At 34.8% G+C, this 17,063-nt stretch overlaps 1 protein-coding gene across 3 annotated transcripts in view; it reads right to left on the reverse strand.

Moving 5' to 3' along the window:
• LOC139691480 (intermembrane lipid transfer protein VPS13A-like) overlaps window positions 1-17,063 on the reverse strand; it is a 140,309-nt gene that overhangs the window by 75,083 nt on the left and 48,163 nt on the right. For 2 of the 3 annotated variants that reach the window (XM_071589320.1, XM_071589319.1), the window contains exons 25-34: window positions 16,036-16,318; window positions 14,844-15,061; window positions 13,314-13,483; window positions 11,171-11,264; window positions 10,522-10,764; window positions 8,405-8,558; window positions 1,797-2,029; window positions 1,564-1,692; window positions 1,346-1,481; window positions 323-514 (exon numbers count right to left, since the gene is read on the reverse strand). In XM_071589320.1, coding sequence (XP_071445421.1) covers window positions 323-514; window positions 1,346-1,481; window positions 1,564-1,692; window positions 1,797-2,029; window positions 8,405-8,558; window positions 10,522-10,764; window positions 11,171-11,264; window positions 13,314-13,483; window positions 14,844-15,061; window positions 16,036-16,318 — 1,852 coding nt within the window. The remainder of the gene's footprint in view (window positions 1-322; window positions 515-1,345; window positions 1,482-1,563; window positions 1,693-1,796; window positions 2,030-8,404; window positions 8,559-10,521; window positions 10,765-11,170; window positions 11,265-13,313; window positions 13,484-14,843; window positions 15,062-16,035; window positions 16,319-17,063) is intronic. The other variant, XM_071589321.1, reaches the window with a different exon arrangement.

Here is a 17,063-nt window from a genome sequence, read left to right on the forward strand (position 1 = left end):
TTCCGAACTCTCCTTGAAACATTTAAAAAATTGAGATAGGAAGATATCAGAGATTTATGATAACTACAAATTATTTGATTATTTGGGCCAATTAATGGGACAAAATACATGAATGCATTTGAACCATGCAGTAAGTGGTAATGTATCAATATTCAACCAGTTTTACAGACTGGGACATACTTCATTAAGAAGGCAAATAAATGCCAAGTTAAATTATTTTTATGCAGAGTGAGAAAAATTATCCCCTTTAACTATCCCTTTGGCACAGATCTGAAAATAAATTAGAAATAAAAAATATATATTTGCAATATAAGATAATTACCATTAGCATGACAAAGTTTTGACCAGTCATGGACACTTCCTTCAATGGATGACTTGACTCTTAGGAGAGGCATTCGCTCTCCAGTTTCCCAGTCCTCCAGCTCAAATGATAACCTCACCTTTGGAATGGCAATCGTGAAAGTCTCACTTGGCCTCACAGATGGATACGGTGGTTGTGCATACATGGGACTCTCTGAAAATAGGAGAATCAAAGGAATGAATCTTCAAACTCTTGCATATCACAGTTTGAATAAACATGAGCAAAGCCTCAGAGCCAGTTTTCTATCACACATTCTCATAGCAACATTCAAAAGAGTTTAAGATTTTCTAATTAGAAAACCCTAGTGAGATAATCATTAAAGACTATTTTTTCTTTGAGTGAATTTGAGAAAGATGTTATTAAAACCTTATCAATAGACCATGAAAAGCATCATGGGAGATATCACTTAATCTAAGCATTTAGTTTTGAAAGTGTTTTGAGACAGTCACCATTTTGACTTCCCTTCCACTTTTTATCTTGATACACTTAACACACAATTCATATTATTCATGATGGAAAATTAGGTTTTGTGACATCTATTTTTAGGAATATAAAAGGGTGACATAATTTTTCAGGCACCAAATCTTCCTGGAGAGCCACAGGTGGCACAGGTAAAGGAACTGCCCTTTATTCTGATTCATGAATTTTGCATGCCATACAGATATAATTAAATGAATTATACCCTCATCTATCAAAATCAACCTTCAGGTTGATAACTGTTGTCTATAAAAACCACATAATATATACAAGTTACCACAATGATATGTGACACCATGTTTTTGCATCAACAAAAACCAGTACTGACTTATTAAATAAAGATTTATAGTAAAAATTTTACAAATTTAAATAAACAATAGTTAATGAGAAAACTAAAATTTGGGTAAGGTGATAAAATCTAAAAAAAATAATTAAATACATACAAGGAATTAACTTTGAATACTGAAAGTATATGAAATGTAAAAAGGCATATATCAAAATACTAACCTAAAGTATCGGGCAAAATACATGACTGAATCTTTTTAGGTGACCACAAATCTTCTGCTTCAGAAGCTTGAAATACAAACTTGAGGTGACTATCAAGATCTTCTGGCTGAAAGCTGACTTTAATTTCTTCCACTACCTGTGAAATACAATCAATCATTACTTAACCTTCTTAAAGCCTAGTCATGAATTCAATTCAACAAAACTGAAATTCTACTTACATCACACAATGTGTGCACACTACTTGTGGAAAGATGAATATCAATAGTGCTGACAGAAGCAGTCACTTTCATACCATCATCTACTGATTTGTAGCTTTTGGCAAATTCAATATCACAGGGATGCAAAACCTAAAAAGTGGTAGCACATTAGTATAATTTAAAGTTATATTCAAATTAATAACTATTAAAATAATAATGACATTTATTCTCAGCTTTATAAATATATTTCATACCTGGCATGGAGGCTGCTTGTTTGGGCCCTGAAGTCTAGATAGAACTTGCAAACCAGCAAATGAACAGACTAAGGAGTCACGACCAGGATGTCTACTATAATCCACCAGAAATTCAGTCCTTAATAATAATGCATGTTTTGGCTGCCGAACACTTCCATGAGAATTATCAGAGAGTGGAGGACAAGAAAATATCATGACCTCCGGTTTTCTTAGTTGTATTGAAACTGATAACCCTGATGAAAGGAAAAAGATATTATTATCAGTAATGCTAGGTAATCCATGAATGTAATCTATACTTGTACAAGATATACATGACTAATGGTACGTAACATGCCTAGCTTTTTCTTGATCCATATGTGTGGATATCATCATTGAATTGCAGCATGTGAATATTACTTTTTTATTAGTATGGTATGGTAAATATAAATACATGTTACTGTAAATATACAGATATTTAATTTTTATAGTAATGCATGAAGTGCTGTTGGGGACACCGTCATACTTCTGAGAAAATTTTTTTTTTGATTTAAAAACACTTTGTAGTGGACTCAATGATGAACCACAATAAACAATTCCATAGAAAGCTCCAGGAAAAAGTTGGAACAATAAATTGTTTTTAAGCTTCTAATGATACTGTATTATTAAGAACTCTCATTGGAACTTCATTAACTTTAACTTAGTGAAAAATTCTCTGAAAAATTTGGCATTTGAGAAGAATTCAATTGAAGTATTTTTTATTGACAAATTAGCAATGTCTTTAGGTTGGTTTTATTAACCATAAGAGTTTGCGTTTTAATTAAATGCAGATTTAATTTATTATCTTCAGACAAAATCCAGACATAATTCATTAGTCTTCCTCATCTTAATCTTCAAATACAAGTAAAACAATATCTATGAGGCCCATAACAGTTGAAGGTTGGGATTTATTCAAATTGCTTCCATCTTGTATCGATTGATACAGTATTTTAGAGGCTTAGCAGTGCAACTTAGTTCTTTTGGTAATTTACGACACAATTTTAAACATGCTTTCCCATAAATTACTGAACGGTAACATCACTTAAATGACGAACAATTCTTGGTATTTAGAGGAGTTATCAGATCTTAGAAATGATTTACTTTGTATCTACACTCTTACAAAACCAGCGGGAGTCTGCATGATAAAGGGGCTTACATGAAATACAAAAGCAATTAATACAATTATTCTATTAGAAATTCATTATGAAAACTGTGTATTGTTATGTGTGCAAAAAATTTAAATGGTTATAAGTTGCATTAAAAATAAAACATATAAATCACAGTATGGTTTTCAATCTGAGAAGACTACAATTATGGCTACAGAGTCTGTCATTAATGTATTTGACGGGATGTGGCAGTCCAGGAGTAGATCACTGGACTACTGACCAGAGGGCCCGGGATCAATTCCTAGGTATGACTCTGGACAACCTCATCTTCACCCAAGTTGCATGATTTTTCAGGTACCATAACTTCCTGGTAAAGCAATGGTGGCACAGGGAAAGGAACTGGCCCCCATACTCTGATGTGTGAATTTCACATGCCATTTGGCTTAGTATTGGGTCAACTAAACCATCACCTATCAAACCGATCTACAGGTTGATAAATGTTCACAGTTTTTTAATGCATTTTAAGAGAGTAAATCAGTCTCTGTGACACTATATGATCTCAATAAGTCTTTTGATTGAAATGTAATGAAATAATTGACTTTGTAATTCCACACACTTTATTTAAAAACACACGACCCAGGTTTCGACTTTGAACGTCATCATCAGGTGGTCCTCATAGAAGCACGCTGGCTATATATACCTTCTGATCATAGGAGGGGGGGGTTGGTCAGAGAGGGAGGTCGGAGGGGTAAAAAAGGTTACAATGTAGCTGGGAAGAAAAGAGAATTACATTTTTGATTTAGAAGAGTGGTAGGTCTAGGAGTGGGGAGTGGGAGGGATACAAAATTTCGTTGGCAAGATCATCTTTCCAACGGACACATTTCAAAATTTCTAACTGCTCCAAAGCATCGAGCCTTTGACCTTTTTCTTCAAAATGAATAATTTTTGTCACAAAGTCACTTTTGTGATCACTTTCGATGAGGTGTTTTGCAAAGAGGGATGTTATGTTCTTATTTTTTACACATGTTTGGTGTTCTTTAATCCTTTCTTTAAATTTCCGTCCTGTTTGTCCAATATACTTTGTGCTACAATCCGAGCACTTTAACTCATACACTCCACTCCTCTCGTTTTCGGGGACTTTGTCTTTAGTGTGAGAGATCAGGTTCTTAAGGCATGAACGACTGTAAAAGGCACATTTAATTTTTTCTTTAGGTAAACTTTTAATTACTTTTTGAGAAATAGTCCCAAGATATAGTATTCTCCGCCATTTGGCAGTAAAAGATCCCACTGCCAAATGGCGGAGAATACTATATCTTGGGACTATTTCTCAAAAAGTAATTAAAAGTTTACCTAAAGAAAAAATTAAATGTGCCTTTTACAGTCGTTCATGCCTTAAGAACCTGATCTCTCACACTAAAGACAAAGTCCCCGAAAACGAGAGGAGTGGAGTGTATGAGTTAAAGTGCTCGGATTGTAGCACAAAGTATATTGGACAAACAGGACGGAAATTTAAAGAAAGGATTAAAGAACACCAAACATGTGTAAAAAATAAGAACATAACATCCCTCTTTGCAAAACACCTCATCGAAAGTGATCACAAAAGTGACTTTGTGACAAAAATTATTCATTTTGAAGAAAAAGGTCAAAGGCTCGATGCTTTGGAGCAGTTAGAAATTTTGAAATGTGTCCGTTGGAAAGATGATCTTGCCAACGAAATTTTGTATCCCTCCCACTCCCCACTCCTAGACCTACCACTCTTCTAAATCAAAAATGTAATTCTCTTTTCTTCCCAGCTACATTGTAACCTTTTTTACCCCTCCGACCTCCCTCTCTGACCAACCCCCCCCTCCTATGATCAGAAGGTATATATAGCCAGCGTGCTTCTATGAGGACCACCTGATGATGACGTTCAAAGTCGAAACCTGGGTCGTGTGTTTTTAAATAAAGTGTGTGGAATTACAAAGTCAATTATTTCATTACATTTCAATATGTTATGCAAATTCCACAAAGTTACGCCTGAGACAACAAATTTTATTAAGTCTTTTGATTGTGTTAATCATACCATATTATTTCCAAATCTAGAATAATATGGTGTCTAGAGAGTTGAACTGCAACTAATGAAATCATATCTGGCCAATAGCCACCAATTGGTTGAACTTCAGCTATCAATCTACAGCTCTTAAAGTAAAATGTGGTGTCTCACAAGGATATGTGCTTGGCCCAATACTTTTGTCCATTATCATTATTGATTTTCCTTGCGATATGAAATCTAAATCATTTTCATATGTAGATGATAGAAATTTTGTAAAAAAATGGTAACATCTTGAAGATTTTTAAGGTTGAAAACCATTTTCAAGATTATGCAGAGCCATTCAAAATAATGTTTTTCCTTAGCAGAGATTTGTAATTCAAATTTAAAATTTAGCATTTTGAGTCCAAATAAGTTGCCATAGTGTTCCACAAATTATTTGGTTTTATGATATCAGCTATTCAAAGAGTGTGGTTCATTTTAAATGCAAAGAAATATTGATGATTGATGTGAATAATTTTTTTCTCCAGATATCAAAATTTATTAACAAATACCAAATTGTTTTGCCTGCAACCCCTTCATTGGCATATGTGGGTGTCTCATTGTTAAATAATTATTACCAAGGAATAACGAAGATATCTAGATAAAATGTACTCTACAAATGTTGTAAATTATAGCCATTAATATTGATTTGTTTCAGGAAGCTGTAGATGGAAGAAACTCGCAGTATGGAGAAAATAGATGCTCACTGTGCAGTTAAGTTCCTTCATTTAAAAGGTTACATTGCTTGGCAAATCCACAATGAAATAATGGCTGTTTATGGAAATGATAGCCCATCATATGATGCAGTTGTGAGTTAGAAAACACAAACTTTCCACATACCCCTCATAAATAATTCAGGAAGTGGAAGATCGTCATTCACTGACAATACTGCCTCAAAATTATTCACAAAGAACTGCACGTAACAAAAGTTGTCAGCACACTGGGTTCGTCAAATACTTATGACCTGCAATCGTGGCCATGGCGTGACTGGCAATCAAACCATGGTGTCTTTGAAATTTTACCACATCCACCCTATTCTACTGGTCTCGCCTCAAGCAACTTTTTCTCATTCCCAGAACTAAAAAAACCATTGAAGGGTCAGAGATTTGACTACACAAATGGCATCATTGAAGAGGTGGAACAATAGTTTTCTATACAATCTGCTGAATTCTAGAATGATAGCCTTTTCATGGTCAAGAAATTCTAGGAGAAATATATATCTCTGAATGGTGGCTATGTGGAAAAGTCGTAAGTAACAGAAATAAAAATTAATTTTCCATCTCAATTTTTTTAGAAATAATTAAAAGTTTACAATACCCCCTCATATAGTATATACCAACATAATATGTTTTCTCACAAAAATTCCTGCAGCTAATTGAGTGCCTGGGACATAGATACTGATGTGAGAAAGTTCCAGACTTCAGAGAACAAGAGTTAGGGAATAATTTGAATGTGTGATTTTTGATAAAATAATCCTGCTGGAGTAAAGAAAATCAGCATAGCTCAAGATTTATGCCATACACTCAGATAGCAGTAGGTTTCCTCTTCTCTGCTTTTTAAAATTCTCCGCAATTTAGGAGAAATGTAGATCCTCAAAATATCCCACATGCAGTGAAATTGTACTTACAGCCACCTTGTTATTGCAACAGCATTTTGATAAAATTAACAGTAAGATATATTGTTTTCACGCATGTACATATTGTTTCCCAGACTTTTTTATTTTAATCACCTGGTAATCACCTTGCACTTACATACCCTAAATAAACACTTTAAACAGAGTTTCCCCAGGGTTTGATTTGATGGGTCAGGAAACAAAAGAATCATGGGTTGTTTTTTTCTTTGGTATATTCATGTATGAAGTGTTCTAAATCTTTCACTAAGAGTCTAGTTCACTAGTTTAGGGATTTCCAGGAAGTTCCTAAATCAACGACCTTCTCAAGAGCTAAAAAAATAAAAACATAAAGCAAGTCCATCATGTTGATGTGGAGTTGAGAGAGAACATTCACACCAGGATAATTACACATGCATATAAAGATTGGATTTTCCTTGGTCTATTTTGCTTGGCTTCTTCTTGGCTCAACAGACCTTTTTATGGCCAGAGAGATGTGCCATTCACTGTACCCATTCTGTCAAAAGGCCTACCTGAGATGTTTAATTTTGCCTGGCCGGCCTGCCTTGTATAGTTCGGATCAGAATCTATGTATTATTGATTACATTACTGGGGCCTGTTGGGATAAATGCTAGTGACCTGCTCCATATAAGTATAGGTCAGAATGGGCTGGTTTTTGGTGTTCAGGATATATATTTGGTATACACGATAAATCTGTATACTGCATCCTAGACTACCATCTGTTTCCCTATAGATCAAGATGCCAAGGGAAGGGGGTTTGCTATTACTCTCTGTCTCCATTATTAAATTGGATGTTTGGATGCTGGATGTTCATGTATACTGGGAGCAAGTCCAGAGCATCCATTCCATGGTTTCATACAATGAATCTGTTGTTCATGTATCTATAGAAGCATTAACAGCACAGAGGAACCAAATTAAAGGCCTAGTCCTCAGTCATCCATATAAAAATTTGTGATTACGGGTAATAATGGTGATCCCATGGCCATGCAATCCACCTGCTCGTAGGAATTCTCGTCATGCAGAAAATGTTGATGAAATTGAAAATGAAAATACTTGGTGAAATAGTTTAACGATGTCATGATTGAATTTGCTCTCCAGGAGCTTCATGGTGCCAGCAATTCCAGTGGACTGGACTCTAGTGAACAATGGCCCTAAATTGAGGCAGACTAGGATACCAGTAGTTTCGAATACAATTCCTACCAAAGTTTTTACAAATTCTGTTCAGTTTTTGATGTGGAGGCCACATGCACCCATATATGGCATTAGAATTTTGATCAGGTATTGAGCCAGGTCACAGATAAGGCACTCGCAATTGGCCATATGGCTATTCCCTTCAGTGGATTTTTGGTAATCCTTATATTCTGGGATATTCTAGTGCCAGAGACTAGATTTTTCTTCAGTCTCTTGAAGCTCTATATTACAACTGACATGAGACAATAAATTTCAGGCATCCTATTAAGGTTCAAGTTGAAAATACTGCAATGCTGGTTCAAATTTTAGGTCCCATTTTTAATGTCCAATTTAGATAAAATAATGAAACAAAATATTTATGCAGAGAAATTTTTGAAGATATTTTGCCACGAATCATAAAATTTAAAATTTTCAACATTTGTGGAAGCCGTTCAAATTTTGCCACACACTAAAGATTTTGCACATGCTGTAGTTTATACCCCATTAAGAAAAACATGATGAGAAGGAAATTTAAATCTGCAGAAATTGAATATTACCTTGAATTAAAGGTCACACACAATCATTTTTGTATGACTCAACAATGATTGGCACATACCTGCTTGATCATCAGCACAAGAGGCACCAGATGAGAAATATCCACTGGTGCTATCAGTTGAACTAGGTGGCCTTTGGAGTGGAGGTGCATGGTGTTGCTGATGCTGTTTTAACCCATCAACCACTGAGGGAGCTGTGACCGCAGGTATCTTTGTCTGAGAGATGGATTATCAGGCAAATATTACTAAGGGCAAATTCCTCTACAACCACTTACATCAACTCTCCTCTCCTCTGTAAGTTATTTAATAGTATTTGAAAATGTTAACTACTTTGGTGGTTTAGAAAGGGCATCCATTTTAGTGGAAACTCAAGCACTACATAATATATCAGAACAATTATAAAAGAACAATCTTAATGAAAATGTCACTTTCTTTTAAGAAACAGGCTATACATTCTAAGGGTACAACTATGGCACTAATGAAGAGTGCCTTAAATGCAAAAGTAGAGAAAATAAATCACACATTTTTTTATAATTAGTGCTCTTACCAACATTCATTTACAATAAAATTCCCCTCAAAAGTTACAATCCTGCATGAATGACATTCTTTCCATGTTTTCTTGTTATTTCTGCTGGGCATCAATGATATCATAAGTGATCAAAATAACTCCATTAAACCCTTGCCGGCTGCAGTGTACCAGGGTTAAATGTCATGAATTCAACAATCCAACCCAAGATAGGTTTCACACTATCAACCATTAGGCTAAAAGATGAATTGTTTCACTCATTAAATTAAATAGGTAAGCAGGTTAAAAAATGTATAAGGGGATACACCCTACATGTTAGCCATTAGTATATCCAATGATATTTTTAGTAATAATAAACAAAGGTTCAGAAAATTCTGGGAATGCAATGTGTCAAAAATAAACAAATCTGGGGTTCCTCAATCTACTCAGTTCAAATTTACTCTTGTATAGCATAGCGGAAGACAAATTAAAATTCAGAAAAATCAATTACCACTTGAGAAAAGGAGTATATAGTATATTATTTTTTGTTATGTATACATACTATGGGAATTATGTACATACATGTATATATTCATTCACTGACTCCTGTGCACACTGTCGTCAACTCCCGACCAAAATGCAAAACATTTCCAACATTTAAAACATTACATCTCTTGAACTCTATTTCGCATACAGAAAGGACATTACTCAACACTCAAATATTTATTTTGCATTTCTCATTCCTTTCCATTCACATCTCACATATTATACGCACCAAACATAGTCACAATTAGAGAAGTAAACTGTAAAATGAACACAGTTAAGTTAAGCTAAGTGTAGTAAACTTTTAACTGAGTTATATTAAAAGTTAAAGCCAAATAACATTAATTACATTTAAGTTGAATCAGAATTAACTTTTTAAAGTTAATCCTCTAGCTATTTTAAGAAAAATATTTTCAACCCCTGTGAATACAGACCATTTCTAAAAAAATGAACCATTTTCGAAGCTTAAGTTCAAAAGCATGCCTCTGAATAAGGTTAAGCTGCCTGAAAGAAGTTAGTCTTCTCGATCTTTCTCTTCCTGCCTCACATAGGTACCAACTAAAAATTATTCTCAAGGGGATACACTTTCTTCTGACAAATTAACTTTTAACATTTTGCAATGCATGATAAGATTTTTATAATGAAAGTAATGCATTATGTTAAACAGTTAAAAAAGGGTAAACATTAATTAGCTCAAAAAATTAAGTCTTTCGCCTAACTTATCAACACTTTACGACCTAAGTCTGCCAATAGTCCATGTTATATCCATTTAATATTGCAAAATCAAAAAAATCAATGTAAAAGGAAGTTTATCTCACACTATGCTTTAGATTATTTGCCAAAATAATATCATAGGCCAAATGGAACACTGATAATTATGGGCATCAAATTTGATAAGCCTACGGATAGAGCCACATATTTTAAAAAGATTATTGGTTCAGCCAATGGCCTACAGGAAACCAAATCTATCTATGGACATCCATTTGGGACTTCAATAATTAAAATAAATAAAGGGCACATTCTGTCTCTGAGGGACAGGTGTGCTAACATTATAAGGAACATACAAAATGATCCAGCCAATCGTAAATTAAATTGTCACTCCGATTCACATTGGATCAAAATCTCACTTACCTGAGCAGATAAATCTCCCACATATCCATGGTTAACCATACCACCATGCTCACATTGACAGCATCCTCCACTCACACCGCAGTAGTAACAGCAGTGAGTGCAGTAAGGTTGATGTCCATTGACTACTCGGTCCCCAGGGAGAGCATCCACTAAGAACCGGCCAAGAGCTGCTAAGAAGGGCACCGATAAATTGATGCGAGTACATTCCACTAATATATCAACACACCTGTCACCTGTTTGAGCCTGGATGTCAAATAAATCAATGCAGATGATTAGCGTATTTACAATAAATGTACAAATATTTAATGTACATGTTCAAACAGTTTATTATTTGGCACAAATAATTTTGAATTGACAAATGTAGAAAAAAATGGCTATAGAAAAAATGATAGATCACTATGGTAAAACAAATGCTTTACCATAGTGAGGATGATCCAATACAAATTAAAGTTTGCTTAACAAACTAAAATTCAATATGCATTGGATTTGAAATTCACAAAATCTAATTTTTTAAATCATTGTAATTCTAGATGCCATCCTCATTCATTGCATTTTTCTGAAATTTCTATTTGTAACTTGCCACATTATTATTAATGATTATTTCCTAACACGTGAAATTTTCAAAATTCTGGAAAAACAATAAACAAACCTGTCTAAATGTCATATCCACAATTGGAGGTGTTGACACAGAGATTGGCCCATTAGGGTCCATTGGCATTTCACTTCCATGAGATTGAAATATCCTGTGAAAAATTAACAAAAATTAGTGTATATACTTACATTTTTAAAACAAAGCTATGAAAAGCACTGTGCATTGGAAGACAGCATGACCTAGAATTCCCAAAACTACATTTGATTTTCTGACAATTTTCCAAACTGTCATAGAGGAATGAATGAAAACAGATGGTCAACTAATAAATAGTCAACATTGCTTGTCTTGCCACATTTTCACAGGTTTTAACATGAATGGCCTGGGAGAGGCAGGTTTATTTCCATCAAAGTGGCAAAGAGAATTTTTTAAAGGTTCAAAGGGTTTCAAAGTTTCAAATTTTTTCAAAGGGTTAATAAATGAAGGCCATTGCTTCAATAGCATATCTGAAAATTCAAAAAAGACAATTTTAAAGGGTAGCCATTATATTAATTCCATCTTTCTTTTTATTGGCCAGATTTCAACTGCCTATCACTGCCCATTTCAATGTACCCCTAGCTACCCCCACCTATGGCATCAGATTTATGCCCAAGTTTCACATAAGTCACCTATCCCTCCGGCGTAATCCTACATTCTCTAAGATTTCCATTAAATTTGTCCACTCTACCAGGTAAAATGCCTTCTCAAAATCCATTAAGCACACAAACGCATCCTGATTATAATCAATATTACTTTCTACTAATGTTCTCATCATCTCAATGGCATCACATGTTCCTCTTCCATTTTTTAACTCAAACTGATATTTACCTAGGTAGTTGTTTGCATTATGCTGTTACTATCTATTGATGATTCTTAGAACCACCATTGCCACATGTGAAATCAAACTTATAATCCATACCTCTTACATTGTTCCTCTGAATCACTCAACATTCCCTTTGCTGTCTGACCAACTATTGCTTATTCATTCAGCAAACCTAACCAACTTAGGCACCTAGCCACCCACTTTCATTCTTGGCTCAAGCCCTTACAATGTTATCCTTGACTTTTTTCAGCATACATGTGTAATAGTACTTGTCATGATGTACGCATAACCCTGACTTCTCGAACCATCACTACCCTACCCTATTCTCCATCCCCTTCTCTTACTTGTGCAATCTGATTCTTGCATAAGTTTTCAATAAGTAGCCTATCCCTCCAGTCCAGTCGTCTCTGTTTTGCAATATTTCATTAATCAATTCCCATTTACTCCACAAAACATCTTCAAATCCATGATAATGCATTTTGGTTTTATTTTACCATCCTTTCTGTCAGAACCCTCATTACTAATATGGCATCATTTGTATCCCTACCCTAAATGAATTCAAAATGACCTTTACCTATGTAATCATTATTTCTAATCTCCATCCTTTTGTTGATGATCCAAAGCGCTATACTTATTGCATGAGATATCAAACTCATGGTCCAATAGTCCTTCCATTATTAATGGTTTTCTATTTTCTTGCCATGGGATTTAATACTGCTCTTGTGAAATCTTCCAATCAAATTCCTCACAAAGGCTACAAATGATTACATCAACTCTTCCTTTCTCATTTGCCTAGACTTTTAGGTTGTTCTGCATGGATGTTATCTACACCCACAGCCTTGTTTAATTTTATTTCCTTAAATACCTTTTCTATCTCACAATCAAATAGGCCTGGGGATTATTTAAGTGAATAGAAAGCCACAAATATGAGAACTTCATAGCACTTAAACTTGGATTTGAACCCAAATACCTGGTTAAGCTACTGTAAGTTAAGCTGTGTTATCAAGTTAAGCTACTGTAGGTTAAGCTGAGTTACCAAGTTAAGCCACTGAATAAGCCTCTGGCTAAAGCAATTGGTTAGGAATTGAGGGATTCAGGTTCTAATCTCATTCTAGCCATGATTTTTCTGAGTGAAAGCCTGAAATATACTACTACTAAACCAACAAAGTTGGGATTGAAACTTTTTTTCCTGGATATTTTCTAGTTGCATACAATAACTTCTTACGAGTTAAGAGAGGTACTGATGCTATGAAAATTCAAACTCAATCATAAAATATAATTAAATTAATAATCAAAACAAGAAATCAGGAAATGAAAGGAAGTACAAGTAGTTCAACCTACTTGCGTATGCCGATGCTAGTTGATGGTCTGATATCTTCAAGTAAGCAGCTCTGAAGAGCTAACTTGATTTCTAAACTATGATCAGAGAAAGTATCCATTGAAACAATGGCTTCTCCTAATTCAAGGCGGGAAAGCCCATGCTGCATATCACGAACTGGAGAGCTGAGGACCTGATAGGATTGAAAACACACCATGTAAAGCAGAACCAATCAGTTACATGAATAAGGATCATCCATAAAAGTTATCCCAGGTTTATGTTATTTTAATAATTAAACTGCCACACTTTACTATTCTATGAAGGTCACTTCAATGAACATTACAATATAATAATTGAAATCAAACCATTATTATTTTATTATGTACATCTCTAACATATGCCCAAGAAGTCATGAAGACAAAACAATATAAGGAAACCAATTCAACCCAATTCCATTAAGTTCAGGATACTGTACAACATATGCCTCTTAATAATAACTTCAACTTCTTAGATAGTTTCAACGTAATGATCAAATTTAAGACCCTTGTGTTAAGACATGGCACAAATGTTTAGAGAATGACGAGAGGCATTCCCTATATTCAAGCAAAAGGCTATCCTTTTTGTCATGTGCAGTCACACATTCACACCATATTTGAGCACTTGTAGCTTTAAAATCATAAGTGTGAATTGCACGTTTCCACATGTATTTTAGTGCATCTGTTTACAGTCAATATATTTTTAATAAACTGGGCAATGGTGTTACAATGCTATGTTGCACAGATATAGTGGAAAAGTCCCTTGAGAAGAAAATCGATCTTGTATACCTTGGCAAAATGTTTATGAAAGATGATAGGAAACATTAAAAACCGATAGAAATGCATGTTCATGCTGGGAGAAAGGCTGCTAGTAGTATGTTAGTGTAAGTGTGAACCATATAAAAAAATGAATGCTTGCCTAAGACACCAAAAAAGTGTACTCCTCCATGCAAAACCTGAGTGTGGCATAATTGATCAGCACAAATGTCGACTAAATGCTGTGGTTATGGGAAATTTGGGAGTGTTTGTGGTAAAAATAAGAGAGATAGAGCAAGGAATAATTGAATTGTGGAAGAATGAATGGACTTAGAGACAAGTATTAAAGAAGTAAGCTAAACTTGTTTCATCTAGTTGAGATAATTTTGCGATGAAGGCTACTTTAAAAAGGTGGTTATGTTTCTAGATGTACTTACTCTTTTGGTTGGATTAATATTTTAACTAAAAGCACCTCTATAGGCCACCAATAATATGTATGTGTTGTGTGTCTGTGTAAACAGCATCCAAGGATTACTGAATTTCTCATTAATACCCTTATAGATTTTTTCCTTTTGATAGGAAGCTACCATGTTCAATGAATATTGCTTGCCAGAACTTATTGCTTTTGAATCCTATTAGACCATGGGGATCAATTTAAAATATTGACTTAATGTATTCTTATCACTGTTTTTTTGGAGTACCATCAATGAACTTAAACTTGACATATTAATTTCTCAGAAAGTTTTAAATTGATTTTATTACCTCATCCATATCATTAAAAAGGTTCAGGTGAAGACCATCAAAGGACAATCGGATAGCTGCCTCTCGGTGAACTTGCTCTGCTCCACCCTGGCAAAGGAATGCTTGCAGTCTTCTCACGGCAGGGTCTTCAGATGGTGGCACCCCTGGTGGCCCGACACCAATACCAGTTGGTGTGGCACCTTCCAATGGGGAAGTTGGATGTGAACTGGGCAACATTTCTGAAGTATATGTTTTTGAAACAAATGAAAAACAACAGTCCTTGGATGACAAATAAGTGATTATCAGCCAAATGATGTTTGCAATGAACCTGCCTTTTGACATAGCTATAAAATTTCTCCTGGTTGAAATTTCATCTGAATAAATGGGTTCCTTGGGTACTTGGCACTAATCCAATGTCTGATATCTCTTGTTATTATCATGTCATAGAAAACTCAGAATTAATAGCTATCAAAATAATGCACAATTAGTACAAAATTCATGATAATTTAAAAGTTGAAAATGAAAACAGATAAAAATAAAATCATAATGAAATAACTGTTTTCCTCACTGCTAAGCAGCAGCCATTGTACTGTACTTATAACTTGCGAGGTTTTATAGTAACCTAATACAGCTAATGTAATAATTCTTAGTCTGACATTATTTAATGGCAACTGAGATTTTACATTGCGGTCTCTCAACCATATCACACCAATAAATCAGCTCGGAGGAATATATTACAGGACAATAGAAAATCAATGTCCAGGGTGACTCATGACATGTTAGCTAGCTCAAATAATTTTTTTTCCCTTCTAAAACAGCTGCCTCAGCTCTGTCTCCTCACTTAAAGCAATATGTTATGCACTCACACGCTTAACTGAGGGCTGTAGATTTGATCCCACATTTGGTTTAGATATGACATTATGGTGCATTGAATATTTTTCCTCCATTTGAGTTGGTGTTAAATAACCTCAAATGAAGAATAACATATGTGATCCAATTACTAACAGAGATTAACTATGTACATTTTCATGACATTCTGAATACTCTCTAAGCAGGAATTCCACAGAGCGAAAATGATTCACTTAGATTGGGATTCAAACCTAGATCCCTTGATGTCTGGCCAAGTGCTTTAGCCTGGTTAGCTACTGAGGCATCCCATTTAGCTGTCCATTTCTAGTTTTTATATGCACATGAAAGAATTCTTCTCACTCACCTGAGAAATTTGCTTCAGAGGGATTATCAGATATTACTGCCAGGAGTGTTGCAAGATCTCTTTGGCCTAAATTAATATGAATGCCTTCAACACACCCATGGACATCATACAGAAGAGAAGATGAGTCTCGGTGAAGGTGCCCATACCATGGTCCAATGGGATGGGCAGAAGCAAATAAAGCCGGGGCAACTGCTCTTTTCACATCTAATCTCATACTTGCAGGTTCCAAAATAGGCTCTTGTGTTTGCAGTGATCCTGCTAGAGTCATTACAGCCCTTGCCACCTAGGTAAACAAAAAGTGATACCATATATTATTTCTTACTTTAACCATAATTATTCATTTTTCTAGAAATAGGTAAACAGTAATGATACATTTTGAAAAATGTTCATGCTAATGATATGTGATTTAAGATGAAACGGTAGAGGTGACTAATAAAAGTTAACACAATCCTTGTAAGGCAAATCTATTGGAGCAAGTAGTTTACTATTATCATTAGATAATTCTATAATTGTCAGCCATGTTCTGTGCAACGCTATTGCATCCATGCATTGCATTTTTTGCATGCATTCTGAATTTGACCTGAAGATATTAGCAAATGACATCAAATCTCAAAACAGAATGAAAAAATGAAAGAAATTTCATCTTTCCCCGTTTTGGCCCATCTATTGATGAAAGGAAGCAAATGCTAAGTGGGAAACAAGTTATATGGAGAATATGGAGTTTTTTGTGCAGGGTATTTTAATATATCATAAGAAACACAGGCCAGGTTAGTCCGGTAGGGAGTATGCCTACATGTTAATTTGAAGGCTGAAAGCCTGATTAACTCTTTGGGCTTGGTAGCTGTGATAAATTAGGTAGCTCAACTGAAAAACATAGCATGTGAAAGCCTAATAGACTCCTAGGAATCCAAAGACTGAAAGAGATACGGTCAGATAGGAAAAAAATTCCAGTTATCTTTTCCAGTAAAATACCTATGCTTGATTTTTAAGACACCCATTCCAGAATGTGGTCCCACTCCCTCATTCAA

This window comes from Hetaerina americana, unplaced genomic scaffold, assembly GCF_022747635.1.
Source record: "Hetaerina americana unplaced genomic scaffold, ioHetAmer1.1.p SCAF_36, whole genome shotgun sequence".
NCBI lineage: Eukaryota > Metazoa > Arthropoda > Insecta > Odonata > Calopterygidae > Hetaerina > Hetaerina americana.